At 37.4% G+C, this 24,204-nt stretch overlaps 1 protein-coding gene across 1 annotated transcript in view; it reads right to left on the bottom strand.

Annotated features, from left to right (window-relative positions):
• KCNH3 (potassium voltage-gated channel subfamily H member 3) overlaps positions 1–24,204 on the bottom strand; it is a 407,712-nt gene that overhangs the window by 240,355 nt on the left and 143,153 nt on the right. The window contains exon 5 of the mRNA XM_053708084.1: positions 19,973–20,103. Within this exon, the coding sequence (XP_053564059.1) occupies positions 19,973–20,103 (131 nt within the window). The remainder of the gene's footprint in view (positions 1–19,972; positions 20,104–24,204) is intronic.

The following is a 24,204-nucleotide window of genomic DNA, read 5'->3' as shown; positions in this document are numbered from 1 at the left end:
TAGACTGAAGAAGAAAATAAAAAACGAGCTTTTACAGGATTCCTTGGAACATTGGACAAAAACTTCCTCTGGGAGGCCTTCTTCTGAATCCTATTTGATATCCCTTAAAAACTATATTCAGAACCTAGGGAACAGACTGAAACCAAGCCTCCTGAAAGAGGTTTAATCTGCCCCCTACCAGAACTTCTGGATCGGGGTTGCACCTTTATGAAGACTTGGTAATAGGGATAGATTTCTTACCCTGCTTTGACTTGTTCCAGTTAGCCTTAGGTCTTCAGACTGAACCAAAGGAGCCTAGCTTCTGAGCAGAGGAGTCAACCTTTTGTTTCTTATTCTGAGGAAAGGAAAGAAGATAATTAGAAGCTTTTGATTTCCCTCTAGACTTTTTGTCTAGACTTTTGACTTTTTGAGGAAGAAAAGCCCCTTTACCTCCAGTAACAGTATACATTATATAATCTAACTCAGAACCAAACATCTTCTTTCCCTGAAAGGAAAAATATAATAATCTGGATTTTGACATCATATCAGAAGACTAGGATTTAAGCCATATGACTCTCCTGGCAAGAACTGCCAAATACATGCTTTTAACATTAATCTTCATAATATCAAATACAGCATCACAAATTAAAGAATTGGCACTCTTGAGTAAACCCAAAATATTTGTACATACAGAATCATCAGAATACTGTTATAAAAGACTAGACAACCAGTAAGTAGAAGCAGCAGCCACGTCTGCAATAGAAATAGCTGGCCTGACCAAAAACCCTGCTTGTAAAAAGGCCTCTCTATGAAAATACTCTAATTTTCTATCTTAATTGTCTTTATAAGAAGTACTGTCTTCCAAATAATTAGAGTGGAAATGGCCCAATCAACCTTGGGAACTGTTTCCCACAAACCAATATCAGCAGGTAAATGATATAACTTTTTAAACTTTGCAGAAGGAGTAAATGCATTTCCTGGCTAAGACCATTAACTAGAAATCCTGTCAGAGACAGCATCAGGAATAGAAACAATAACTCAGGGAGATTAACAAGTTTTAAAAACTAAATATAAATGATTACAAGGGTTATCAGAATTGTTAGAATCTTTAACCCCTAAAGTAATTAAGACTAAAAAAGAGGAAATATCAGTTTCAACATCAGTTAAAGATTCCTCATCACCAGAGGAAACTTCACCATCTGAAGACATAACAGTATCCCTTGGATCAGGGAACATAACTTGTAGAAGGTCAAATTTGACCTTTTATGCTTGTTAGAGCACAGTCCTTAGGAAGATTCAGCACCAATGTAATGTGGGTGTGCATGCCAAAAGGTTACTGCATACCTTTAACCCCTTAGTGGCCAGACCATTTTTACATTTTCTTACCGTTAAAGGGACATTAAACCCAATTTTTTTCTTTCATGATTCAGATAGAGAATACCATTTTAAACAACTTTCTAATTTACTTCTGTTATCTAATTTGCTTCATTCTCTTGATAGCCCTTTCTGAAAAGCATATCTAGATAGGCTCAGTAGCTTCTGATTGGTGGCTGCACATATTTGCCTCATGTGATTGGCTCACCCATGTGCATTGCTATTTCTTTAACAAAGGATATCTAAAGAATTAAGCAAATTAGATAATAGAAGTAAATTGGATTGTTGTTTAAAATTGTATTTAAAGTGAAACCTCAGCGCCTAATGGTAACCTCTAAGCCTAGGAAGGGGGACTCCTAGCAAAGTGCCCAATATTGGAGATAGAAAAAGAAAAGAAAAATCCCAGGCGCCTACCCTAAGGAGGCTAGGTTTGAGTAAAATTTGGATGGAGAGATAAATTGGTCAAAAATGTATTTTAATAATAGATTAGATTATTAAAAACATGAATAAATACAACGAATTAAAACAGATTTAAACACATTAAATACAAAAACTTCATGGATCCATGATAAATTACATAAATTGCATATAAAAAACTATATAAAAAAGGTTAAAAATCAAGAATAAGTAATGGATAAAATCTTAGGTAAATCTTAGGTAGTTATGCGCGGTTTAGCATCAAGATGTTCCACATATAAAACCCAAAAAACAACAATTGCAAACAATCCTAATGAAACATTTCAAGGTGAAGCGGTGTCAAAATCAGGTAAAACAGTAATAAACTTATAGTGGAAAATCCAAAAAAAAGGAAGAAAAAATGTGGATAATAACTTTTCAATGTGGGGATGAAAGAAGTCTCTAGTCCTATAAAAAATATATTCCAGTGTCTGAGGATCTCAAAAGGTCGGTGATAAAATGACAAAACTTGTGCAAATGCTGCAAATAAAAGTGTGGGAATTTCACAAAAAAGACAGAGATTAGTGTTGCAGCGGTACAAAAAAAAAATGTTAAAAGATTGTTGAAAAAAGTCCGTTAGAAAAAATAAGTGGAAAAAATATAGATGGAAGAAATTCTGGTGATAGTACTCCTAATACTCTTCAAACGTGTGTAACTTCAAAATCGGTCTCCAAATCAGATGTAAAAAATATATAAAAATACTTAAAAATAAAACAAAAATAAAACAAAACAAAACAAAAACACACGAACAATAACCTGTGGGAAAACAGAAAACACAATATAGTGTAGATGGTCCTAGAATTGTAGCAAATAATAGAATAAGGCTTACCAGTGCTGGTCAACGCGTTTCGGCCTGTGTAAGGCCTTTATCAAGACTCTGTTGTTCGTGTGTTTTTGTTTTATTTTTAAGTATTTTTATATATTTTTTACATCTGATTTGGAGACCGATTTTGAAGTTACACACGTTTGAAGAGTATTAGGAGTACTATCACCAGAATTTCTTCCATCTATATTTTTTCCACTTATTTTTTCTAACAGACTTTTTTCAACAATCTTTTAACATTTTTTTTGTACCGCTGCAACACTAATCTCTGTCTTTTTTGTGAAATTCCCACACTCTTATTTGCAGCATTTGCACAAGTTTTGTCATTTTATCACCGACCTTTTGAGATCCTCAGACACTGGAATATATTTTTTATAGGACTAGAGACTTCTTTCATCCCCACATTGAAAAGTTATTATCCACATTTTTTCTTCCTTTTTTTTGGATTTTCCACTATAAGTTTATTACTGTTTTACCTGATTTTGACACCGCTTCACCTTGAAATGTTTCATTAGGATTGTTTGCAATTGTTGTTTTTTGGGTTTTATATGTGGAACATCTTGATGCTAAACCGCGCATAACTACCTAAGATTTACCTAAGATTTTATCCATTACTTATTCTTGATTTTTAACCTTTTTTATATAGTTTTTTATATGCAATTTATGTAATTTATCATGGATCCATGAAGTTTTTGTATTTAATGTGTTTAAATCTGTTTTAATTCGTTGTATTTATTCATGTTTTTAATAATCTAATCTATTATTAAAATACATTTTTGACCAATTTATCTCTCCATCCAAATTTTACTCAAACCTAGCCTCCTTAGGGTAGGCGCCTGGGATTTTTCTTTTCTTTTCGTTTAAAATTGTATTCTCTATCTGAATCATGAAAGAAAAAAAAATGGGTTTAATATCCCTTTAAGGACCAGGGCTATTTTTTACATTTCTGCAGTGTTTGTGTTTAGCTGTAATTTTCCTCTTACTCGTTTACTGTACCCACACATATTATATACAGTTTTCTCGCCATTAAATGGGCTTTCTAAAGATACCATTATTTTCATCATATAATATAATTTACTATAAAAAATTGTATAAAATATGATGAAAAAATTGAAAAAACCCCACACTTTTTCTAATTTTGACCCCCAAACTCGGTTACACATCTATAACCACCAAAAAACACCCATGGTAAATAGTTTCTAAATTTTGTCTTGAGTTTAAAAATATCCAATGTTTACATGTTCTTTGGGTTTTTTTTGCAAATTATAGGGCAATAAGTACAAGTAGCACTGTGCTATTTCCAAACCATTTCTTTTTTCAAAATTAGCGATAGTTACATTGTAACACTGATATCTGCCAGGAATCCCTGAATAACCCTTCACATGTATATATATTTCTTTTTTAGTAGACAACCCAAAGTATTGATCTAGGCCCATTTTGGTATATTTAATGCCACCATTTCACCGCCAAATAAAAAAAAATTGATAACTTTTTCACAAACGTTTGGTTTCTCACTGAAAATATTTACAAACAGCTTGTGCAATTATGGCACAAATGGTTGTAAATGCTTCTCTGGTATCCCCTTTGCTCAGAAACAGACGTTTATGGCTTTGGCATTACTTTTTGGTAATTAGAAGGCCGCTAAATGCAGCTACGCACCACACGTGTATTATGCCAAGCAGTGAAGGGGTTAATTAGGTAGCTTGTATGATTAATTTTAGCCCCCTGATCCCTCCCTGACCCCTCTCAAACAGCTCTCTTCGCTCCCCCACCTCACAATTGTCACCACCATCTTAAATACTGGCAGAAAGTCTGCCAGTACTAAAATAAGGCTTTTTTTCATATTTATTCTGCAGTGATGGATCCCCCCTTATCCCCCAACCTCCCTGATCCCCCCCAAACAGCTTTTTAACCCTCCCCCCTCTACCGGTTTGCCGCTATCTTGGGTACTGGCAGCGGTCTGTCAGTACCCAGTTTGCTGAATATTTTTTTTATATAAAAAAAACTTTCTGTAGTGTAGTTTCCCCCTCTCTATACCCTCCCCCTCCTAGATGCCTTTCCCAACATTTGTTCCTGCCTCCCCCGTATCACTCCCACACCACCAACGATCGGCATAATCGCTGGCCGAAGTAGAGAGGGCCACAGAGTGGCTCTTTCTGCATCGGTGGTTAAAAAAGGGTATTGCAAGATGCCTCAATATCAAAGCATCACTGCAATACCCTGAAAGTGGCTGGAAGCGATCACAATCGCTTCCAGTGCTTGAAAACACTGAAGACATGCAGGGTACGTCCTTGGTCATTAACAACCGTTTTTTGTAGGACGTACCCTGCACGTCCTTGGTCATTAAGGGGTTAAAGTATAGATGAAAAATCCAAAGAAGGCAGCACCACCATAAATTCAATAATAAACTTTTTATTCGATCTTACAGGAGCAGGTATAACAAAACAAGATGACGTTTCGGGTTACATACCCTTAGTCATGTATCAAACAAAATGTGCACTCAATCACCTTAAATACCTTTACACAGGTATATAACTCATCGTGACATCATCACTGAAAAAATGACTGAACAAATACTCTCAGGAAAAATCTCCCCCTATTGGTATTTTTTAACATTACATCCTATACACTTAAATACAGATATGAAAAGAAAAATATAGAAAAATTACTCATTACAAAATTAAATTTAGATCATAATTTCTATTGATCCCTTTAGGGCTTAATGCATCAAGCTTGTGAATCCAAAGTATTTCCTTCCTTTTTAAAAAAGTTCCCTATTACCTCCCCTTCTTGGAATGGGGACCCAATCTATTTTTTAAACCCTTAGTTGTGAAATGGAATGACCTGCCTCCAAAAAATGGCATGTCGCAGGTGCATCTTGGTCCTTCCTTCTAATGCTAGATTTGTGTTGTACAATTCTATCACGTACCCTTTGTGTCGTCTCTCTGACATAAATCATGCCACATGGGCATTTAATGAGATACACATTCTTGTTAGAGCAGCCAGCGCCTCAGAAACTGCAGCCTTGATAAAAATGTTTTTTTAAGTTGAAGGTGCATTAATAAAGAAACAGCATTAGGTTAGTCTGATTCGCATTAAGAATTCTAAACATGAGTCATATATGAGCTGGAGAAGGCATCTAAGCTTTTTTACAATAAGCACACCTAATAGTGGTAGAACGGTGCTCAGGGGACTCCGTTTCTTGGATAGATTTAGGGACAAAATCAGACTGCTCCATTATAGCATATGACAAAGCAATGCAATAAAAACTATAAACCCCTTAAAAAGCTCTTGAGGAATCCCTTACCCGAACTGCAAAAAAAAGCAGGAGACATTAACATAACATCCGAAGGGCAGATAAAGCTCATCAAAGAGAATTAACGTGTGCAAAAAAAAACTAAGAGCTATAAGGAATTTAGCGAGCAAAAAACCTGATGTGTGCATAGCAGATGATGAACATGCGCTAATCCGACGTACGTATACCTTCGGATGCACAAAAGAACCATAGAAAGACTAAATGGATGTACGCTAACTCAGCAAGCATTAACCTGACGTGCGCAACCATGACACGTGCAAACCAACAAACTGACGCATGAAATTCAAACTAAGCGTGCACAAAAAAGCAAGGGAATAGTGAAAATGATTCTGTCCCAGGGCCTAATATATACGTAGATTTAAAAGTATATATATAAAATAAAAAAGTGCCCATATCGTAGCAACAGAGTGTCTAAAAATGTTTAATAAATGTTACTTACCAATAGACACTCTACCATTAACAAATAAGCAACAGATGGCAAAACCAGTACTGAATCATATCAGCAGTGGTTATGGAATAGGAGTAAATTGTAGATCCATAAAGGGAGGCAAAAGACAAGTCCCTGCGACCAATTATAGAAGGTTTATGAAACCTTTCATATGAGGCGAGAAATAAAATGTATTCTTTTACCTGATACCGAGGAGGCAAAGACACCCCAAACAGAGCATTCAATTATCCCTCCTACTTCCTCTACCTTCCCAGTAGTTCAAACCAAGGAAAGGAAAAAGTAAGAGAAATAAAAAAGGGGTAGAGTGGTGCTAACTAGACTGCTGCCAACAAAAATTTCAGGGTTCGTGGACTCTCACTACCAAGAAAAAAAGAATGGTAAGAATACATTTTATTTTATTTTTGTAATGGTAGTGAGAGTCCACAAAATCCTATTCTTATATATGGAAATCTATACCCAAGCTGTGGAGTCCACAAAAGAATTTACGGTGGGATGAATAGGTAAGGCAGTAATCTAGATATTAGATACCTTTCTTCCAAATGATGCCTCAGCCGAGGAAAAAAACATAAAAACTGGTAAAATTTTGTAAAAGTATATAGAGAAGATCAGGTAGCAGTCTTGCAGATCTGATCAACAGAAGCTTTATTCTGGAATGCCCAAGAGGTGGACACCAAACGGGTGGAATGAGTGATCATACAAGCTGGGGGCTGCTGATATGCCTCAAAGAAAGCCATATGAATAAGACTTCTCAATCAAAAAGATAAAGAAATAGCAGTGGCCTTTTGATCCTTGCATTTGCCAGAAAAAAAATACAAACAGTATGACGAGTGATGAAAATCCTTAGTAGCATGAAGGTAGAACGTTAATGCTTGAACTACATTCAGGTTGTTTAATAACCTCTCCTTAGAAGAACCTTGATTAGGACAAAAAGATAGAACCACAATTTCCTGATTTATATTAGCAGTTGAAACCACCTTGGGTAGAAAGAAAACCTGATTTTATCCGAAGTAAAGCCTTTTCCTTGTGAAAAAACAAATAAGGTGGTTCATACTGAAGAACAGACAATTCCAAAACTCTGCGTGCAGTTGACATTTCCAACATAAATAAAACTGTCCAAGATAACCATGACTTAGCCAGACAGTCCTTCTGGCTAACATTGCGAAGCTGGTATTTTTAGCATTAATGCAAACAATTTGTATAATTGCATCGCAAATAAAAAATTTTGCTGTTTTAAGTGCTTGTATATGGTCCTGTATCTCCTCTTAGGGAGAATTAACCATTATTAACTCAAAGAGTCACACCAGAAGGTTGCAGCGTGAGCCACTCTGGCAATACTTAACTGCAGGTTGGAAGAGGAGACCTACTTGTAGAAAAACCTTTCTAAGACATCTTCAGTGTCCTGTCCATTGGATCTTTAAAGGATATACTGTCCTCCAATGGAATGGTGGGACGCTTAGCTAAGGTAGAAATAGCTCCGTCCACTTTAGGTACAGTGTTCCATAATGCTAAATGAGTGTCAAGAACAGAAAACAACTTTTAAAAATTAAGGGAAAGGGGAGAAACGGAGCTCAAGTTTCTCCCAATTCTTTGGATATGATATCAGCAACCAAAGAAGGGACAGGAAAAGCTTAAGGAGTCTTTAATTTAGGCTTAAATAGAATGTCGAATTTCTGTAACGGTTTTCCTCTACGATTTAGTTTCTATTACTCCCAAGGTTTTCAAAGCTTCCTTTAGTAAATACCTAAGATGTTCTATTTTAAATCTAAAGGTATGTTCCTCATTCTCCTTCTCAGATTCCTTAAAAGAGTCAAAGGATGAAAGTTCACCTTTCTTACTAAACAAGGACTCATCTTTGTCAGAGACCTGTAGATGTCTAAAAGCAGAAACGCCAACTGAACTGCTGGTCCTAGTATCAGAAGAACAGTGCTTAACCTTCCTCTTATGTTTACCTGAGGGTGGCATAGCGCTAGAGCCACAGACACTGCCAACGGTAATGAAGTGGCAAAATTAGGGTCAAGTAGGTTTAAATCGGCCTGTGGTATGAGTGCACTTACTGAGATTGTGGGATATGTGCAGGTGGTACTGTGGTATTTAAGTGACTAGGGCCTGCTGCGATGGGGTAAATTGAGTAGGGGAGTATAGTAGTCTGAGTTATAGGGCCCCCAGAATGAGACTGAAGAACATATGCCAGACAAGAACTGCATAGTTGTGCTGGAGGACAAAACATATTCAGTTTGCAAAGCAAGCATTGCTAGTGTCAGTAGATATTTCAGGAGTGATTTATGCCATAATTTGTTCATATTTTGTTATAATTTGCCTTTACAAATTAGTGGGTAATTTTTGGGAGGTTAATTGTGACAAGGAGGTTATTATAGAAGGAGCTGATGACCAGATTAGATTTTCCCCTGTGGAAAGGACAACATAGGAGCTGAGACACATTCTCCATGTCTCCTTAGGAAAATAAATCTCACTAATAATGTACTAGTAAGGCACCGTATAATCCTATTAGTAATAAACATTCTGACTTATCTGCCCCTCTAGAACCATGAATGCTCCATATGGAAGGGTCTCACCACCTCCTGGAGTGTCCGTTCTGTCTCCTGTAGGTGCGAATAGGCCCAATGTCAGGTGGGTGGAGTGTGCCGGAAAGGTCCTGCGGCAGGAACAAATGTAACCCTAACAACTGCCACAGGACCACATTCTCCATTCACTCCTTCATTTCCCACAAAACGCCCAAGTCATGTACGGACACAGCGTAGTCTGAGGAAATACAGCAGCACTACAACCGAAGTCTTGTTAGAGGCTAAGGGCTTCCAGTGTAATAGAACACCCTACATTGCCCCAATAAATCACAATCAATGGCCCACACTCTAGAATAAAGCACTAACCATACTAGAAAGGGCTTCATTTGAGTACAGTGTGCACAACACAGTATACTTGCACTGACACCTCATCCTCAACCAACAGCAACTAACCTGCATTAAGGGTGGAGAGGTTAAACAGAATAAATGGGGACTTGCCCATCTGCTGCTTTAGCACGAGCAACAACCACTCCAGTCCTGTCAAGAGAAAGTAAAATCAGTGTAACTAACACTGCAGGACTGTAGGGGGTACAGCGTTAGCTCACAGGGGAAGGCACGGAACATGCTTTTAATACACATGAACTGTTGAATCTAATACTCTACTAAGAGTTTTACATGGAGATGTTCAATAGACCACTGACAATCCATTGAGGGTACTGTAAAAATAAAAAAAACTTCGAGGTCGAGGAAGTAGGAGGGAAAGTTGAATGCTCTGTTTGGGGTGTCTTTGCCTCCTCCTGGTGCCCAGGTGATGAATTCCTATATGTAAGAATAGGATTTTGTGGACTCACTACCATTAGAAAGAAAAGGTATAAAAAAACCATACCCCATCCACAACCACACCCTCTGATAAGCATATGTACAGTACTCTGAGGGGAAACTGGACCTGAATATAGACTGAAAACCCCTCTCACTGAAGAATAAACATCACTTCTTCATTCTTCAACCACATCCTGCGGAGGCAAAGTAAGTATGTGTGAGGGGTTTTATAGAGCTCTTGGGGTTTGTGAATCGTTTACATTATTCTAGTGGTATAGAAAAGTAATTCCCAGGAGTAATGGATCATGGACTCTCACCACCTGTATGAAAAAAAGCTTACTTTTGTAATCTGGCCCTAAATATATTCAGACATTCAAGAACTGTAAGCATTTGATAATGTTTAGTGGGTTCTATTTGCTTTGTGGAATGTTGCAAACATGCAAAAATAGTTCTCTTATTAGCAGAGCCCACTTGACATCAGCAGCACACCAGGACACACTCGCAGTGATGTGCAGTGAGGTCAGAGGCTGGTGAGGCACTAGATATGATACGCCGGAGAAACACATGTACAGAGGGCCGCAAGTACCCCCAACAGGGCAGGTTTAAATGATAGCTGAACCAGTGCACAGGTGACATAATCAGGTGATGGGTGAGAGCAAGTTAGTAACCACTGAGTTACTGATCAGCTGATTACTTCACCTGTGCACTGATTCAGCTATAATGAAAACCTGGCCTGTTGGGGGTACTTGAGGACCATTGTTGAGAAACACTGCACTAAAGCACCAGCTCATCAGAAATGTATTGATTACCTGGAGAATAAAGCACACATACTCTGCTCACTGACACCCACACACACTATGCTCACATACACACTCACACAATTATGTGGCACAGTGCCAGTTACTAAGCAATTAGAATGATACACAATCTCTTCTCTTCTCACTACTGTATTATAAAAATATAAATAATTTACCATACAAATTTTACACAAAGGACAAGTTATCAATACTGCCAACACAGCTGCTGCAATATGGTGTTCAAGAAACGCACGTGCACAACACCACTTAGGTATGCTCTTCAACAAAGGACACCAAAGGATACCAAAAGAATGAAGTACATAATAATAAAAGTAAAATAGAAAGTTTATTTATTTATTTATTTTTGTGCAATTTCTATCTGAATGATGGAAATGTAATTATGACTTTCATGTTCCTTTCAAAAACTAATTTGATTTGCTGACATAGGGCCAGTAACAGTTGATGCTAATTCTCAAAATGTAAATAACTAGAAAAGTCTATTAGAATAGCATGGTCTACCTAAATCATGAAAGTTTAATTTTAAATGTCTCCCTTTGACTATGTGTTTAACCAGTTACTTTACAGTGGCATTATTTCTAAAAACATTTAACAACTGCAATAATTACATATATTTTTTAAATGACTCATTATCTCCTTTTATTAATATAAACTTGTAAAAAGCAGCACATATTAAAAACACAATGCAACAGCTTTCAATTGATTTGTGAATTACAAGTTAACAGCAGTCTTTAAATAAATGGAGACACAGAGAAAAATAAAAATTTATACTGCATCCTCTGACTGAACAGACATAACATATATGGAGTTTGTACCTAATTAAATCAAATAACCATGAAAAAGGGAGACTTAGCAATATGCAATGTCAAAAAACATAATTTATGTAAGAACTTACCTGATAAATTCATTTCTTTCATATTAACAAGAGTCCATGAGCTAGTGACGTATGGGATATACATTCCTACCAGGAGGGGCAAAGTTTCCCAAACCTTAAAATGCCTATAAATACACCCCTCACCACACCCACAAATCAGTTTAACGAATAGCCAAGAAGTGGGGTGATAAGAAAAAAAGTGCGAAGCATATAGAATAAGGAATTGGAATAATTGTGCATTTATACAAAAAAATCATAACCACCACAAAAAAGGGTGGGCCTCATGGACTCTTGTTAATATGAAAGAAATGAATTTATCAGGTAAGTTCTTACATAAATTATGTTTTCTTTCATGTAATTAACAAGAGTCCATGAGCTAGTGACGTATGGGATAATGACTACCCAAGATGTGGATCTTTCCACACAAGAGTCACTAGAGAGGGAGGGATAAAATAAAGACAGCCAATTCCTGCTGAAAATAATCCACACCCAAATAAAAGTTTAACAAAAAACATAAGCAGAAGATTCAAACTGAAACCGCTGCCTGAAGAACTTTTCTACCAAAAACTGCTTCAGAAGAAGAAAATACATCAAAATGGTAGAATTTAGTAAAAGTATGCAAAGAGGACCAAGTTGCTGCTTTGCAGATCTGGTCAACCGAAGCTTCATTCCTAAACGCCCAGGAAGTAGAAACTGACCTAGTAGAATGAGCTGTAATTCTTTGAGGCGGAATTTTACCCGACTCAACATAGGCAAGATGAATTAAAGATTTCAACCAAGATGCCAAAGAAATGGCAGAAGCTTTCTGGCCTTTCCTAGAACCGGAAAAGATAACAAATAGACTAGAAGTCTTACGGAAAGATTTCGTAGCTTCAACATAATATTTCAAAGCTCTAACAACATCCAAAGAATGCAATGATTTCTCCTTAGAATTCTTAGGATTAGGACATAATGAAGGAACCACAATTTCTCTACTAATGTTGTTGGAATTCACAACTTTAGGTAAAAATTCAAAAGAAGTTCGCAACACCGCCTTATCCTGATGAAAAATCAGAAAAGGAGACTCACACGAAAGAGCAGATAATTCAGAAACTCTTCTAGCAGAAGAGATGGCCAAAAGGAACAAAACTTTCCAAGAAAGTAATTTAATGTCCAATGAATGCATAGGTTCAAACGGAGGAGCTTGAAGAGCTCCCAAAACCAAATTCAAACTCCATGGAGGAGAAATTGACTTAATGACAGGTTTTATACGAACCAAAGCTTGTACAAAACAATGAATATCAGGAAGAATAGCAATCTTTCTGTGAAAAAGAACAGAAAGAGCAGAGATTTGTCCTTTCAAAGAACTTGCGGACAAACCCTTATCCAAACCATCCTGAAGAAATTGTAAAATTCTCGGTATTCTAAAAGAATGCCAAGAAAAATGATGAGAAAGACACCATGAAATATAAGTCTTCCAGACTCTATAATATATCTCTCTAGATACAGATTTACGAGCCTGTAACATAGTATTAATCACAGAGTCAGAGAAACCTCTATGACCAAGAATCAAGCGTTCAATCTCCATACCTTTAAATTTAAGGATTTCAGATCCGGATGGAAAAAAGGACCTTGTGACAGAAGGTCTGGTCTTAACGGAAGAGTCCATGGCTGGCAAGATGCCATCCGGACAAGATCCGCATACCAAAACCTGTGAGGCCATGCCGGAGCTATTAGCAGAACAAACGAGCATTCCCTCAGAATCTTGGAGATTACTCTTGGAAGAAGAACTAGAGGCGGAAAGATATAGGCAGGATGATACTTCCAAGGAAGTGATAATGCATCCACTGCCTCCGCCTGAGGATCCCGGGATCTGGACAGATACCTGGGAAGTTTCTTGTTTAGATGAGAGGCCATCAGATCTATCTCTGGGAGCCCCCACATTTGAACAATCTGAAGAAATACCTCTGGGTGAAGAGACCATTCGCCCGGATGCAACGTTTGGCGACTGAGATAATCCGCTTCCCAATTGTCTACACCTGGGATATGAACCGCAGAGATTAGACAGGAGCTGGATTCCGCCCAAACCAAAATTCGAGATACTTCTTTCATAGCCAGAGGACTGTGAGTCCCTCCTTGATGATTGATGTATGCCACAGTTGTGACATTGTCTGTCTGAAAACAAATGAACGATTCTCTCTTCAGAAGAGGCCAAAACTGAAGAGCTCTGAAAACTGCACGGAGTTCCAAGATATTGATCGGTAATCTCACCTCCTGAGATTCCCAAACTCCTTGTGCCGTCAGAGATCCCCACACAGCTCCCCAACCTGTGAGACTTGCATCTGTTGAAATTATAGTCCAGGTCGGAAGAACAAAAGAAGCCCCCTGAATTAAACGATGGTGATCTGTCCACCACGTTAGAGAGTGCCGAACAATCGGTTTTAAAGATATTAATTGATATATCTTCGTGTAATCCCTGCACCATTGGTTCAGCATACAGAGCTGAAGAGGTCGCATGTGAAAACGAGCAAAGGGGATCGCGTCCGATGCAGCAGTCATAAGACCTAGAATTTCCATGCATAAGGCTACCGAAGGGAATGATTGAGACTGAAGGTTTCGACAGGCTGTAATCAATTTTAGACGTCTCTTGTCTGTTAAAGACAAAGTCATGGACACTGAATCTATCTGGAAACCCAGAAAGGTTACCCTTGTTTGAGGAATCAAAGAACTTTTTGGTAAATTGATCCTCCAACCATGATCTTGAAGAAACAACACAAGTCGATTCGTATGAGACTCTGCTAAATGTAAAGACGGAGCAAGTACCAAGATATCGTCCAAATAAGGAAATACCACAATACCCTGTTCTCTGATTACAGACAGAAGGGCACCGAGAATCTTTGTGAAAATTCTTGGAGCTGTAGCAAGGCCAAACGGTAGAGCCACAAATTGGTAATGCTTGTCTAGAAAAGAGAATCTCAGGAACTGATAATGATCTGGATGAATCGGAATATGCAGATATGCATCCTGTAAATCTATTGTGGACATATAATTCCCTTGCTGAACAAAAGGCAATATAGTCCTTACAGTTACCATCTTGAACGTTGGTATCCTTACATAACGATTCAATAATTTTAGATCCAGAACTGGTCTGAAGGAATTCTCCTTCTTTGGTACAATGAAGAGATTTGAATAAAACCCCATCCCCTGTTCCGGAACTGGAACTGGCATAATTACTCCAGCCAACTCTAGATCTGAAACACAATTCAGAAATGCTTGAGCTTTCACTGGATTTACTGGGACATGGGAAAGAAAAAATCTCTTTGCAGGAGGTCTCATCTTGAAACCAATTCTGTACCCTTCTGAAACAATGTTCTGAATCCAAAGATTGTGAACAGAACTGATCCAAATTTCTTTGAAAAAACGTAACCTGCCCCCTACCAGCTGAACTGGAATGAGGGCCGTACCTTCATGTGAACTTAGAAGCAGGCTTTGCCTTTCTAGCAGGCTTGGATTTATTCCAGACTGGAGATGGTTTCCAAACTGAAACTGCTCCTGAGGACGAAGGATCAGGCTTTTGTTCTTTGTTGAAACGAAAGGAACGAAAACGATTGTTAGCCCTGTTTTTACCTTTAGACTTTTTATCCTGTGGTAAAAAAGTTCCTTTCCCACCAGTAACAGTTGAAATAATAGAATCCAACTGAGAACCAAATAATTTGTTTCCCTGGAAAGAAATGGAAAGTAGAGTTGATTTAGAAGCCATATCAGCATTCCAAGTCTTAAGCCATAAAGCTCTTCTGGCTAAGATAGCCAGAGACATAAATCTAACATCAACTCTAATAATATCAAAAATGGCATCACAGATGAAATTATTAGCATGCTGGAGAAGAATAATAATATCATGAGAATCACGATTTGTTACTTGTTGCGCTAGAGTTTCCAACCAAAAAGTTGAAGCTGCAGCAACATCAGCCAATGATATAGCAGGTCTAAGAAGATTACCTGAACATAGATAAGCTTTTCTTAGAAAAGATTCAATTTTTCTATCTAAAGGATCCTTAAACGAGGTACCATCTGATGTAGGAATGGTAGTACGTTTAGCAAGGGTAGAAATAGCCCCATCAACTTTAGGGATTTTGTCCCAAAATTCTAATCTGTCAGGCGGAACAGGATATAATTGCTTAAAACGTTTAGAAGGAGTAAATGAATTACCCAATCTATCCCATTCCTTAGCAATTACTGCAGAAATAGCATTAGGAACAGGAAAGACTTCTGGAATAACCGCAGGAGCTTTAAAAACCTTATCCAAACGTATAGAATTAGTATCAAGAGGACTAGAATCCTCTATTTCTAAAGCAATTAGTACTTCTTTAAGTAAAGAGCGAATAAATTCCATCTTAAATAAATATGAAGATTTATCAGCATCAATCTCTGAGACAGAATCCTCTGAACCAGAAGAGTCCAAAGAATCAGAATGATGGTGTTCATTTAAAAATTCATCTGTAGAGAGAGAAGATTTAAAAGACTTTTTACGTTTACTAGAAGGAGAAATAACAGACAAAGCCTTCTTTATGGATTCAGAAACAAAATCTCTTATGTTATCAGGAACATTCTGCACCTTAGATGTTGAGGGAACTGCAACAGGCAATGGTACATCACTAAAGGAAATATTATCTGCATTAACAAGTTTGTCATGACATTTAATACAAACAACAGCTGGAGGAATAGCTACCAAAAGTTTACAGCAGATACACTTAGCTTTGGTAGATCCAGCAGGCAGAGGTTTTCCTGTAGTATCTTCTGGCTCAGATGCAACGTGAGACATCTTGCAATATGTAAGAGAAAAAAACAACATATAAAGCAAAATAGATCAAATTCCTTATAAGACAGTTTCAGGAATGGGAAAAAATGCCAAACATCAAGCTTCTAGCAACCAGAAGCAAATGAAAAATGATTCTGAAATAATGTGGAGACAAAAGCGACGCCCATATTTTTTTGGCGCCAAATAAGACGCCCACATTATTTGGCGCCTAAATGCTTTTGGCGCCAAAAATGACGCCACATCCGGAACGCCGACATTTTTGGCGCAAAATAACGTCAAAAAAATGACGCAACTTCCGGCGACACGTATGACGCCGGAAACGGAAATGAATTTTTGCGCCAAAAAAATCCGCGCCAAGAATGACGCAATAAAATGAAGCATTTTCAGCCCCCGCGAGCCTAACAGCCCACAGGGAAAAAGTCAAATTTTTGAGGTAAGAAAAATATGATAATTAAAGCATAATCCCAAATATGAAACTGACTGTCTGAAAATAAGGAAAGTTGAACATTCTGAGTCAAGGCAAATAAATGTTTGAATACATATATTTAGAACTTTATAAATAAAGTGCCCAACCATAGCTTAGAGTGTCACAGAAAATAAGACTTACTTACCCCAGGACACTCATCTACATGTAGTAGAAAGCCAAACCAGTACTGAAACGAGAATCAGTAGAGGAAATGGTAAATATAAGAGTATATCGTCGATCTGAAAAGGGAGGTAAGAGATGAATCTCTACGACCGATAACAGAGAACCTTATGAAATAGACCCCGTAGAAGGAGATCACTGCATTCAATAGGCAATACTCTCTTCACATCCCTCTGACATTCACTGCACGCTGAGAGGAAAACCGGGCTCCAACTTGCTGCGGAGCGCATATCAACGTAGAATCTAGCACAAACTTACTTCACCACCTCCCTTGGAGGCAAAGTTTGTAAAACTGATTTGTGGGTGTGGTGAGGGGTGTATTTATAGGCATTTTAAGGTTTGGGAAACTTTGCCCCTCCTGGTAGGAATGTATATCCCATACGTCACTAGCTCATGGACTCTTGTTAATTACATGAAAGAAACTTTAATTTAAATAATGTGGACAGTGCACACTTAACTTCAAACTCTGGGTTTTAAATTATGGATTTAAATTTGAATTGACCCTTTGACTTCCTGTCAGTATTGGGTTATGCTCACTTACTGTCCCCCTGTTAATGAGCTGTATCTGAACACAATTTGTGAATCACAAGAGATGTAGAATACTACTTTACTCTTCTGCTTGGTGTCATCTGTTCTTAGGTTACCTCAGCTTCCAGTTGTGTCACATGACCCTGCTCACTGCATCCTCCTGATTAATCTATATATCCTTCACTTGCTAGGAGGCATCAAGAGGGGTGCCTCCTATTGGTACCAATTTCCTTTTACCCATGTACTGCAATGGAGAGAAGCGTTTCTGTACCTGCCTCTTCATAGCATTACATGGGGGGAAAATATTTTTTTGGGGACTTTTTTTTTTGTTTTAATTAAAATGTAATTAAGCTTTGGCCACATATGGCAGGGTAGGCACTGCCTCCCCTGCCTCCTATGAGTGCACGTCCCTGGGACACAGGTTAAAAGGACATGAAACACAAACATTGTCATGCATGATTCAAATAGAGCATAACATTGCAAACAACGTTCCAATTTCTATTATAAAATTTGTTAAGTCTCTTGGTATCTTTTGTTGAAAAGCATACCTAGGTAGGCGCGGGAGCTGGGAGCTAGCTGCTGATTGGTTGCTGCACTTATATGCCTCATCATTGGCTTACCGATGTGTTCATCTAGCTCCCATTAGTGCATTGCCCCTCCTTCAATAAAAGGATCCCAAGAGAATGAAGTACAATTGATAATAAAAGTAAGTTTGAAAGTTACTTAAAACTGTATGCGCTGAGTCATGAAAGAGAAAAAAAAAATCGCATTAATTAGATCTATGGGCTAGATTACAAGTGGCGCTGTATTATTATTTTTTTCAGTGATTGTGAAAACTCCGCTAGGATTTTTAGTTTTGCGCTTGTTGGATTGCGTTCGTATTGCAAGTTCCAAAAAAAACGTATTTTGCACTAGCATTAACCCGATCAATGGAGTAAAAAAGTGGAAAAGACCTGCAATCACGCAAACGCCATCACATTTTCACATTCTCATTAGAAGTCAATGGAGAAAAAAAAAATGTTGAAAAAAAACTAACAAAAAACCATCGCAAAAAACAACACAGGATCTTCACATTAGAAATTTTGAAATATTTATTGTAAATACATAGTTAAAATCTTTATTAAATATGAATATTGCATAAATATGTTTTATCATCTTTTCCTCTACTTAATGGCAAAGGGCTATAATGCATTTATATACTGTATATATATGTCTATATATGTGTACATATATAAATTAATTTTTATATATGTATATATGACTGTAAATACATATATACACATATAAATACATTAATATATATTAATTTATATATACACAACCACATATGTAAAGACACGCACACACACACACACATTATTATTATTATTATCCTATAATATAAAAGGCCAAGTTTGTTTGTCCGAAGCGGTCATGCACAGTGGAGACAGTGCGAGGACTAACACACCTGGCCTTAGAGTCTACCTTATCTGCTGTCCGCGGCGTGACAACAGTGGGCGGGAGTGGGCATGACCAGACGTGGCAGGGCCAGGCGTGGTCGCGTGCAAAAGAGGGGTGAGAGAGAGAAAGAGAGGGGGAGAGAGCAAAAGAGATGGGAAAGAGCAAAAGAAAGGGGGAGAGAGAGCAAAAGAGAGGGGAAAGAGCAAAAGAGAGGGGAGAGAGAGCAAAAGAGAGGGGAAAGAGCAAAAGAGAGGGGAGAGAGAGAGCAAAATAGAAGGGACAGAGCAAAAGAGAGGGGAGAGAGAGCAAAAGAGATGGGAAAGAGCAAAAGAGAGGGGAAAGAGCAAAAGAGAGGGGAAAGAGCAAAAGAGATGGGAAAGAGCAAAAGAGAGGGGAGAGAGAGAGCAAAATAGAAGGGAAATAGAAAAATAGAAGGGAAAGAGCAAAAGAGAGGGGAGAAAGAGCAAAAGAGATGGGAAAGAGCAAAAGAGAGGGGAAAGAGCAAAAGAGAGGGGAGAGAGAGCAAAAGAGAGGGGAGAGAGAGCAAAAGAGATGGGAGGGAGAGAAAAAGAGAGGGGAGAGAGAGCAAAATAGAACGGAAAGCGCAAAAGAGAGGGACCACTGCTTCTTAACTTCCGCTTCCCATGTTGACTAAAATCACTATTCAAAAATCACACAGACTTGAATGAGGCACAAATCTGTGCCTAATCATCCTATAAAACTTCTTATCTGCTGCAGCTAGAGAACCCCATTGTAAGCAAATGGCAGAGGCAAACGCAGAAAAAGTATCTAGTTGTGTTTTATGCCAGCAATTCTCCAAGAAAGCACCCAGCAACAGCAATTATAAATAACTGTGGCATACAAGGGTGTCGTTTCACTTTATACAGAAAATACTGTTCTCCATACACATGAACTACGGGCCGCAATCACCTGTTGCATTGCTTTTTGAATAAGCACAACAATACGTATTAGGCTTGATCCGTATGGACATTCACTCACATGACATTTTTTTTATTAAGATCTAACTTTATGTGGCTGTAAGATACAAGTGAGTGTTTTCCATTCAATAATGAGGAACTTGTTGAATTTCTATTATATTCTGTGAACACTATGTAGTTCCTAATCATGGTTTACCTTGCCAAGGTTGGATTTGTTCCTGTTCTGTTTCTGTAAATGGCCAGAGAGGTGATATAGCACTGCCCTGCTTCGTCTTCTGCTTATGTTAAAACCTTTGCCTGTTGCACGTCCATATTGCTCTCTGCTCCCTGACAAGACAATAATACATACCTGATAAATTATTTTATCCAATTGCTACTCACATACACGTGTGCTAGGGGGAAATAGAAGAACGATAGGACCTTACAAAGAAAAAGAACCTCAGTTGGTGAAAAGCAGGAAAAGATGGACCTTACGGTTTATGCTGTGAATGAATGTGCTGGAGTGGAATTAATGTTTACAGTGGAAAATAAGAATTAAAGGGACATGAAACCCAATTTTTTTTCTTTTGTGGTTTAGAAGGAACATGTAATTTTAAACATCTTTCTAATTTACTTATATTATCTCATTTGCTTCATTCTCTTGATATCCTTTTCTGAAAAGAATATCTAGATAGTCTCAGTAGCTGCTGATTGGTTGCTGCACATAGATGCCTCGTCTGATTGGCTTACCCATATGATTTGCTATTTCTTCAACAAAGGATATCTAAAGAATTAAGCAAATTAGATAATAGAAGTAAATTGGAATGTTGTTTAAAATTGTATTGTTTACCTCAATCATAAAAGAAAAAAAATTGGGTTTAGTGTCCCTTTAATTGCAGGATTTATAAAGGTGAAGTATGAATTAAAGGGACAGTTAACGCCAAACTTTGTATTGATTAAAAAGATAGATAATCCCTTTAATACGTTTAAAAAGATAGATAATCCCTTTACTACGTTTAAAAAGATAGATAATCCCTTTATTATTTATTCCCCAGTTTTGCATTACTAACATGGTTATATTAATATACTTTTTACCTCTGTGATTACCTTGTATCTAAGCCTCTGCAGCACAATGTTATCTATATGGTACACATGAACTAATGCTTTCTAGCTGTGAGAAACTGTTAGAATGCACTAAAATAAGAGGCGGACTTCAAGGGCTTAAAAATTAGCATATGAGCCTACCTAGGTTTAGCTTTCAACAAAGAATACCCAGAGCACAAAGCAAATTTAATGATAAAATTAAATTGGAAAGTTGTTTAAAATTGCATGCCCTATCTGAATCATGAAAGTTTAATGTTAACTAGACTGTCCCTTTAATGACATAACCTTAGGTGTTAATATGCTAGTGTTAAGTTAGTTGCTGAATAGAAGAGATAAGGAAATAATAATTGAGACCATGAGTTGGAATTATTATTAGTATTTAAACATGCGCACAGACAAAAAAAATAGTTTCAGCCCTATAATAGTCCGGTAAAAAATGAATTAGTTTCTTTAAACGTTTGCTCAATAGGGAATTTGTTGGTAAATGAAAATATATTCTGCTATTATTTCTTATAGGGTACATCTTCAGGACAGCAGAGAAACAGCTGGACAGCAGCTTAAACTTAAATAAAAGTTAAAGTAGTACCTACCGCTTTTGCCACAAGCCAGCAGCAGCATGCAAAAAAATATTTTTAAAATATCTTTTTAAATGGGATTCAGATTGGCCAACACAAAAGTGAAGCTTACATACTTTTAGACTGACAAAAAAAATCAGCTGACAAGGACATTGCTGGATAGTTATTGAATAGTGTAAACCTTTTCTGCCTCTATAAACAAATTAATGAATTGGTTTGTTGTTTGCATACGTTTTTTAGCAGCTCATTTTTTTTTTATTTCTGAATAATGACATCATTCTTTCATTTTAGCATTAGTCCATTAGAAAGCACATTTATTTACATTTATATTAAAGAGTGTTAATACTATAGAGACAGACTTGGAGGCCTATTTATTAAAGGTCTGTCAGACCTGATCCGACAGTGCGGATCAGGTCCGACAGACCTCGCTGAATGCGGAGAGCAATACGCTCTCCGTATTCAGCATTGCACCAGCAGCTCTTGTGAGCTGCGGGTGCAACGCCACCCCCTGCAGATTTGCGGCCATTCGGTCACCAGCAGGGGGGTGTCAATCAACCTGATCGTACTTGATCGGGTTGAATTGTGGCGATGTCTGTCCACCTGCTCAGAGCTCGCCAGAAACACGGGGCCTCAAGCTCCATTCGGAGCTTGATAAATGGGCCTCAAAGACAGAAATAAAATATTTTATAAATACAATACATTTAATGATGCACGATCAGTAGGGTACTAGATAGATGCAGTGCTATTTTTTATGTATATGTTGTAATCGTTACACTGTAAGAATGAAATCATGTGCAGTATTGTGAAATAAGACATTTCATAAAGGTTGTAGTAACAAGCACTGTACAATGCACACATAAATTCTGCAGAAATAAATAAATATTGTGTTCAGTTTCATCTGATTTCACCACTCCCGCAGGGTCCAAGTCAGGAAATCTTTTAATGATACTTTGATGGGCATTATGGCAACAGCTTGTTGAACAGCAGGTTGCACGGTATGGGATTTTTAACAGCTGGTTTAAATGCTTACAATGGAGTCTATTTAAATAGCAGTATTGTGTCTGATTATTTCAAGGACTCAAATCAGATTAAATTTTGATTGTTCATTATGTTAAAAAGCTGTATATATGCAAAAATATATCAGCAATTAAGCACTACCAAATACGTGTATACAACATTCTGTTATCAGTATTTGCATTGTTTTGCAGTTCATGGATATATCTCTTGAAAAGACTTGAGTATGTTTCTTTTCTCTTTTTGCTGTGGGACACATATAAATGAGTTCTTATACTCGTCAAACTATGCAGAAAATTGTAGGGTCATGGTTGTGGATCCTTCAGGATGTACTTCAGCCTCTCTTGGGGCAGTTGTAATGCCACAGTTTTCGAAGGTTAAAAGAAAAAGCTGGCAAAATAAATAATGAAAATTTTTATACACGTAATTTCTTAATGCCCTTTTAAATTCTACACGTTGTATATGCTAAAAGACTAGCTGACCTTATGCTTGATTTAAAGGGACAGTCAAGTCCAAAATAAACTTTCATGATTCAGATAGGGCATGTTATTTTAAACAACTTTCCAATTTACTTTTATCACCAATTTTGCTTTGTTCTCTTTGTATTCTTAGTTGAAAGCTAAGCCTAGAAGGTTCATATGCTAATTTCTTAGACCTTGAAGGCCGTCTCTAATCTAAAAGCATTTTGACAGTTTTGTACCACTAGAGGGCGTTAGTTCATGTGTTTCATATAGATAACTGAGCACACACACGCAAAGCTCCTAGAAGTGAGCAATGATTGGCTAAAATGGAAGTCTGTCAAAAGAACTGAAATAAGGGGGCAGTTTGCAGAGGCTTAGATACAAGGTAATTACAGAGGTAAAAAGTGTATTAATATAACTGTGTTTGTTATGCAAAACTGGGGAATGGGTACTAAATGAATTATCTATCTTTTTAAACAACAAAAATTCTGGTATTAACTGTCCCTTTAAGTAAATCATACACAAATTTACTTAAATATTTAGTAATTTACACAAGTATTTAGCTTTTGAAATAGACTTTATTTTCTAAATCATGTAATACACTAGTTACAACTGAAGTCAGGAGGGTGCCTGAAGAATAGAATTATGTTTTAGATTGACTTGATGAAAAATAAAATGTGATGCGGTTAAATTGATCTGTAGTCATAGGACAGACTGAAAAATGAACATTTTAGTGCTGAGAAATGACAATGGCAAGATTATGTCTCTGGTAAACTAGAGGTGTAGGAGACTGACGTACAAGATGAGGTGCACAGGATATGATGTATCAAAGTAGAAGAAGAGAAAAGTAGGCAAAGAATGAAGCCAGTCGTAAAAACCAGAAGGCACCTCAAGTCTTTAACTTTTGTATGTTAATGGATCTCAGAAGAATAGAGGTAATGTTCAATAGGTGTTTACTTTTGTTTTTTATTGGGATTGCATAGTAAACATAACAGGCCAGATTACAAGTGGAGTGGTATTTAACGATCCCGCACAAGTGCCAACTCCGCTAGAAGTAAGCTTTTTGCACGCGTCGGGTAGTGCATGTATTACAAGTTGTAAGTAAACAGTTTTTCCTCATGCACTAACCTAATGCACATACAAAGCACCCCCCCCCCATAGAAGTCAATGGAGCAAAAACAGTAAAAAAAACACCCTACTCAAACGCAAACACGATCGCATATTCTCAAGTGCGCTGAATATTTCACATTCTAATGTTTTTCACATAGCAGAATATGTTCTATTTATAAATGCAT

This window comes from Bombina bombina, chromosome 3, assembly GCF_027579735.1.
Source record: "Bombina bombina isolate aBomBom1 chromosome 3, aBomBom1.pri, whole genome shotgun sequence".
Taxonomy (NCBI): domain Eukaryota; kingdom Metazoa; phylum Chordata; class Amphibia; order Anura; family Bombinatoridae; genus Bombina; species Bombina bombina.
Note: the sequence above shows the minus strand (reverse complement) of the source record. Positions and strands in the feature narration are given on the sequence as shown.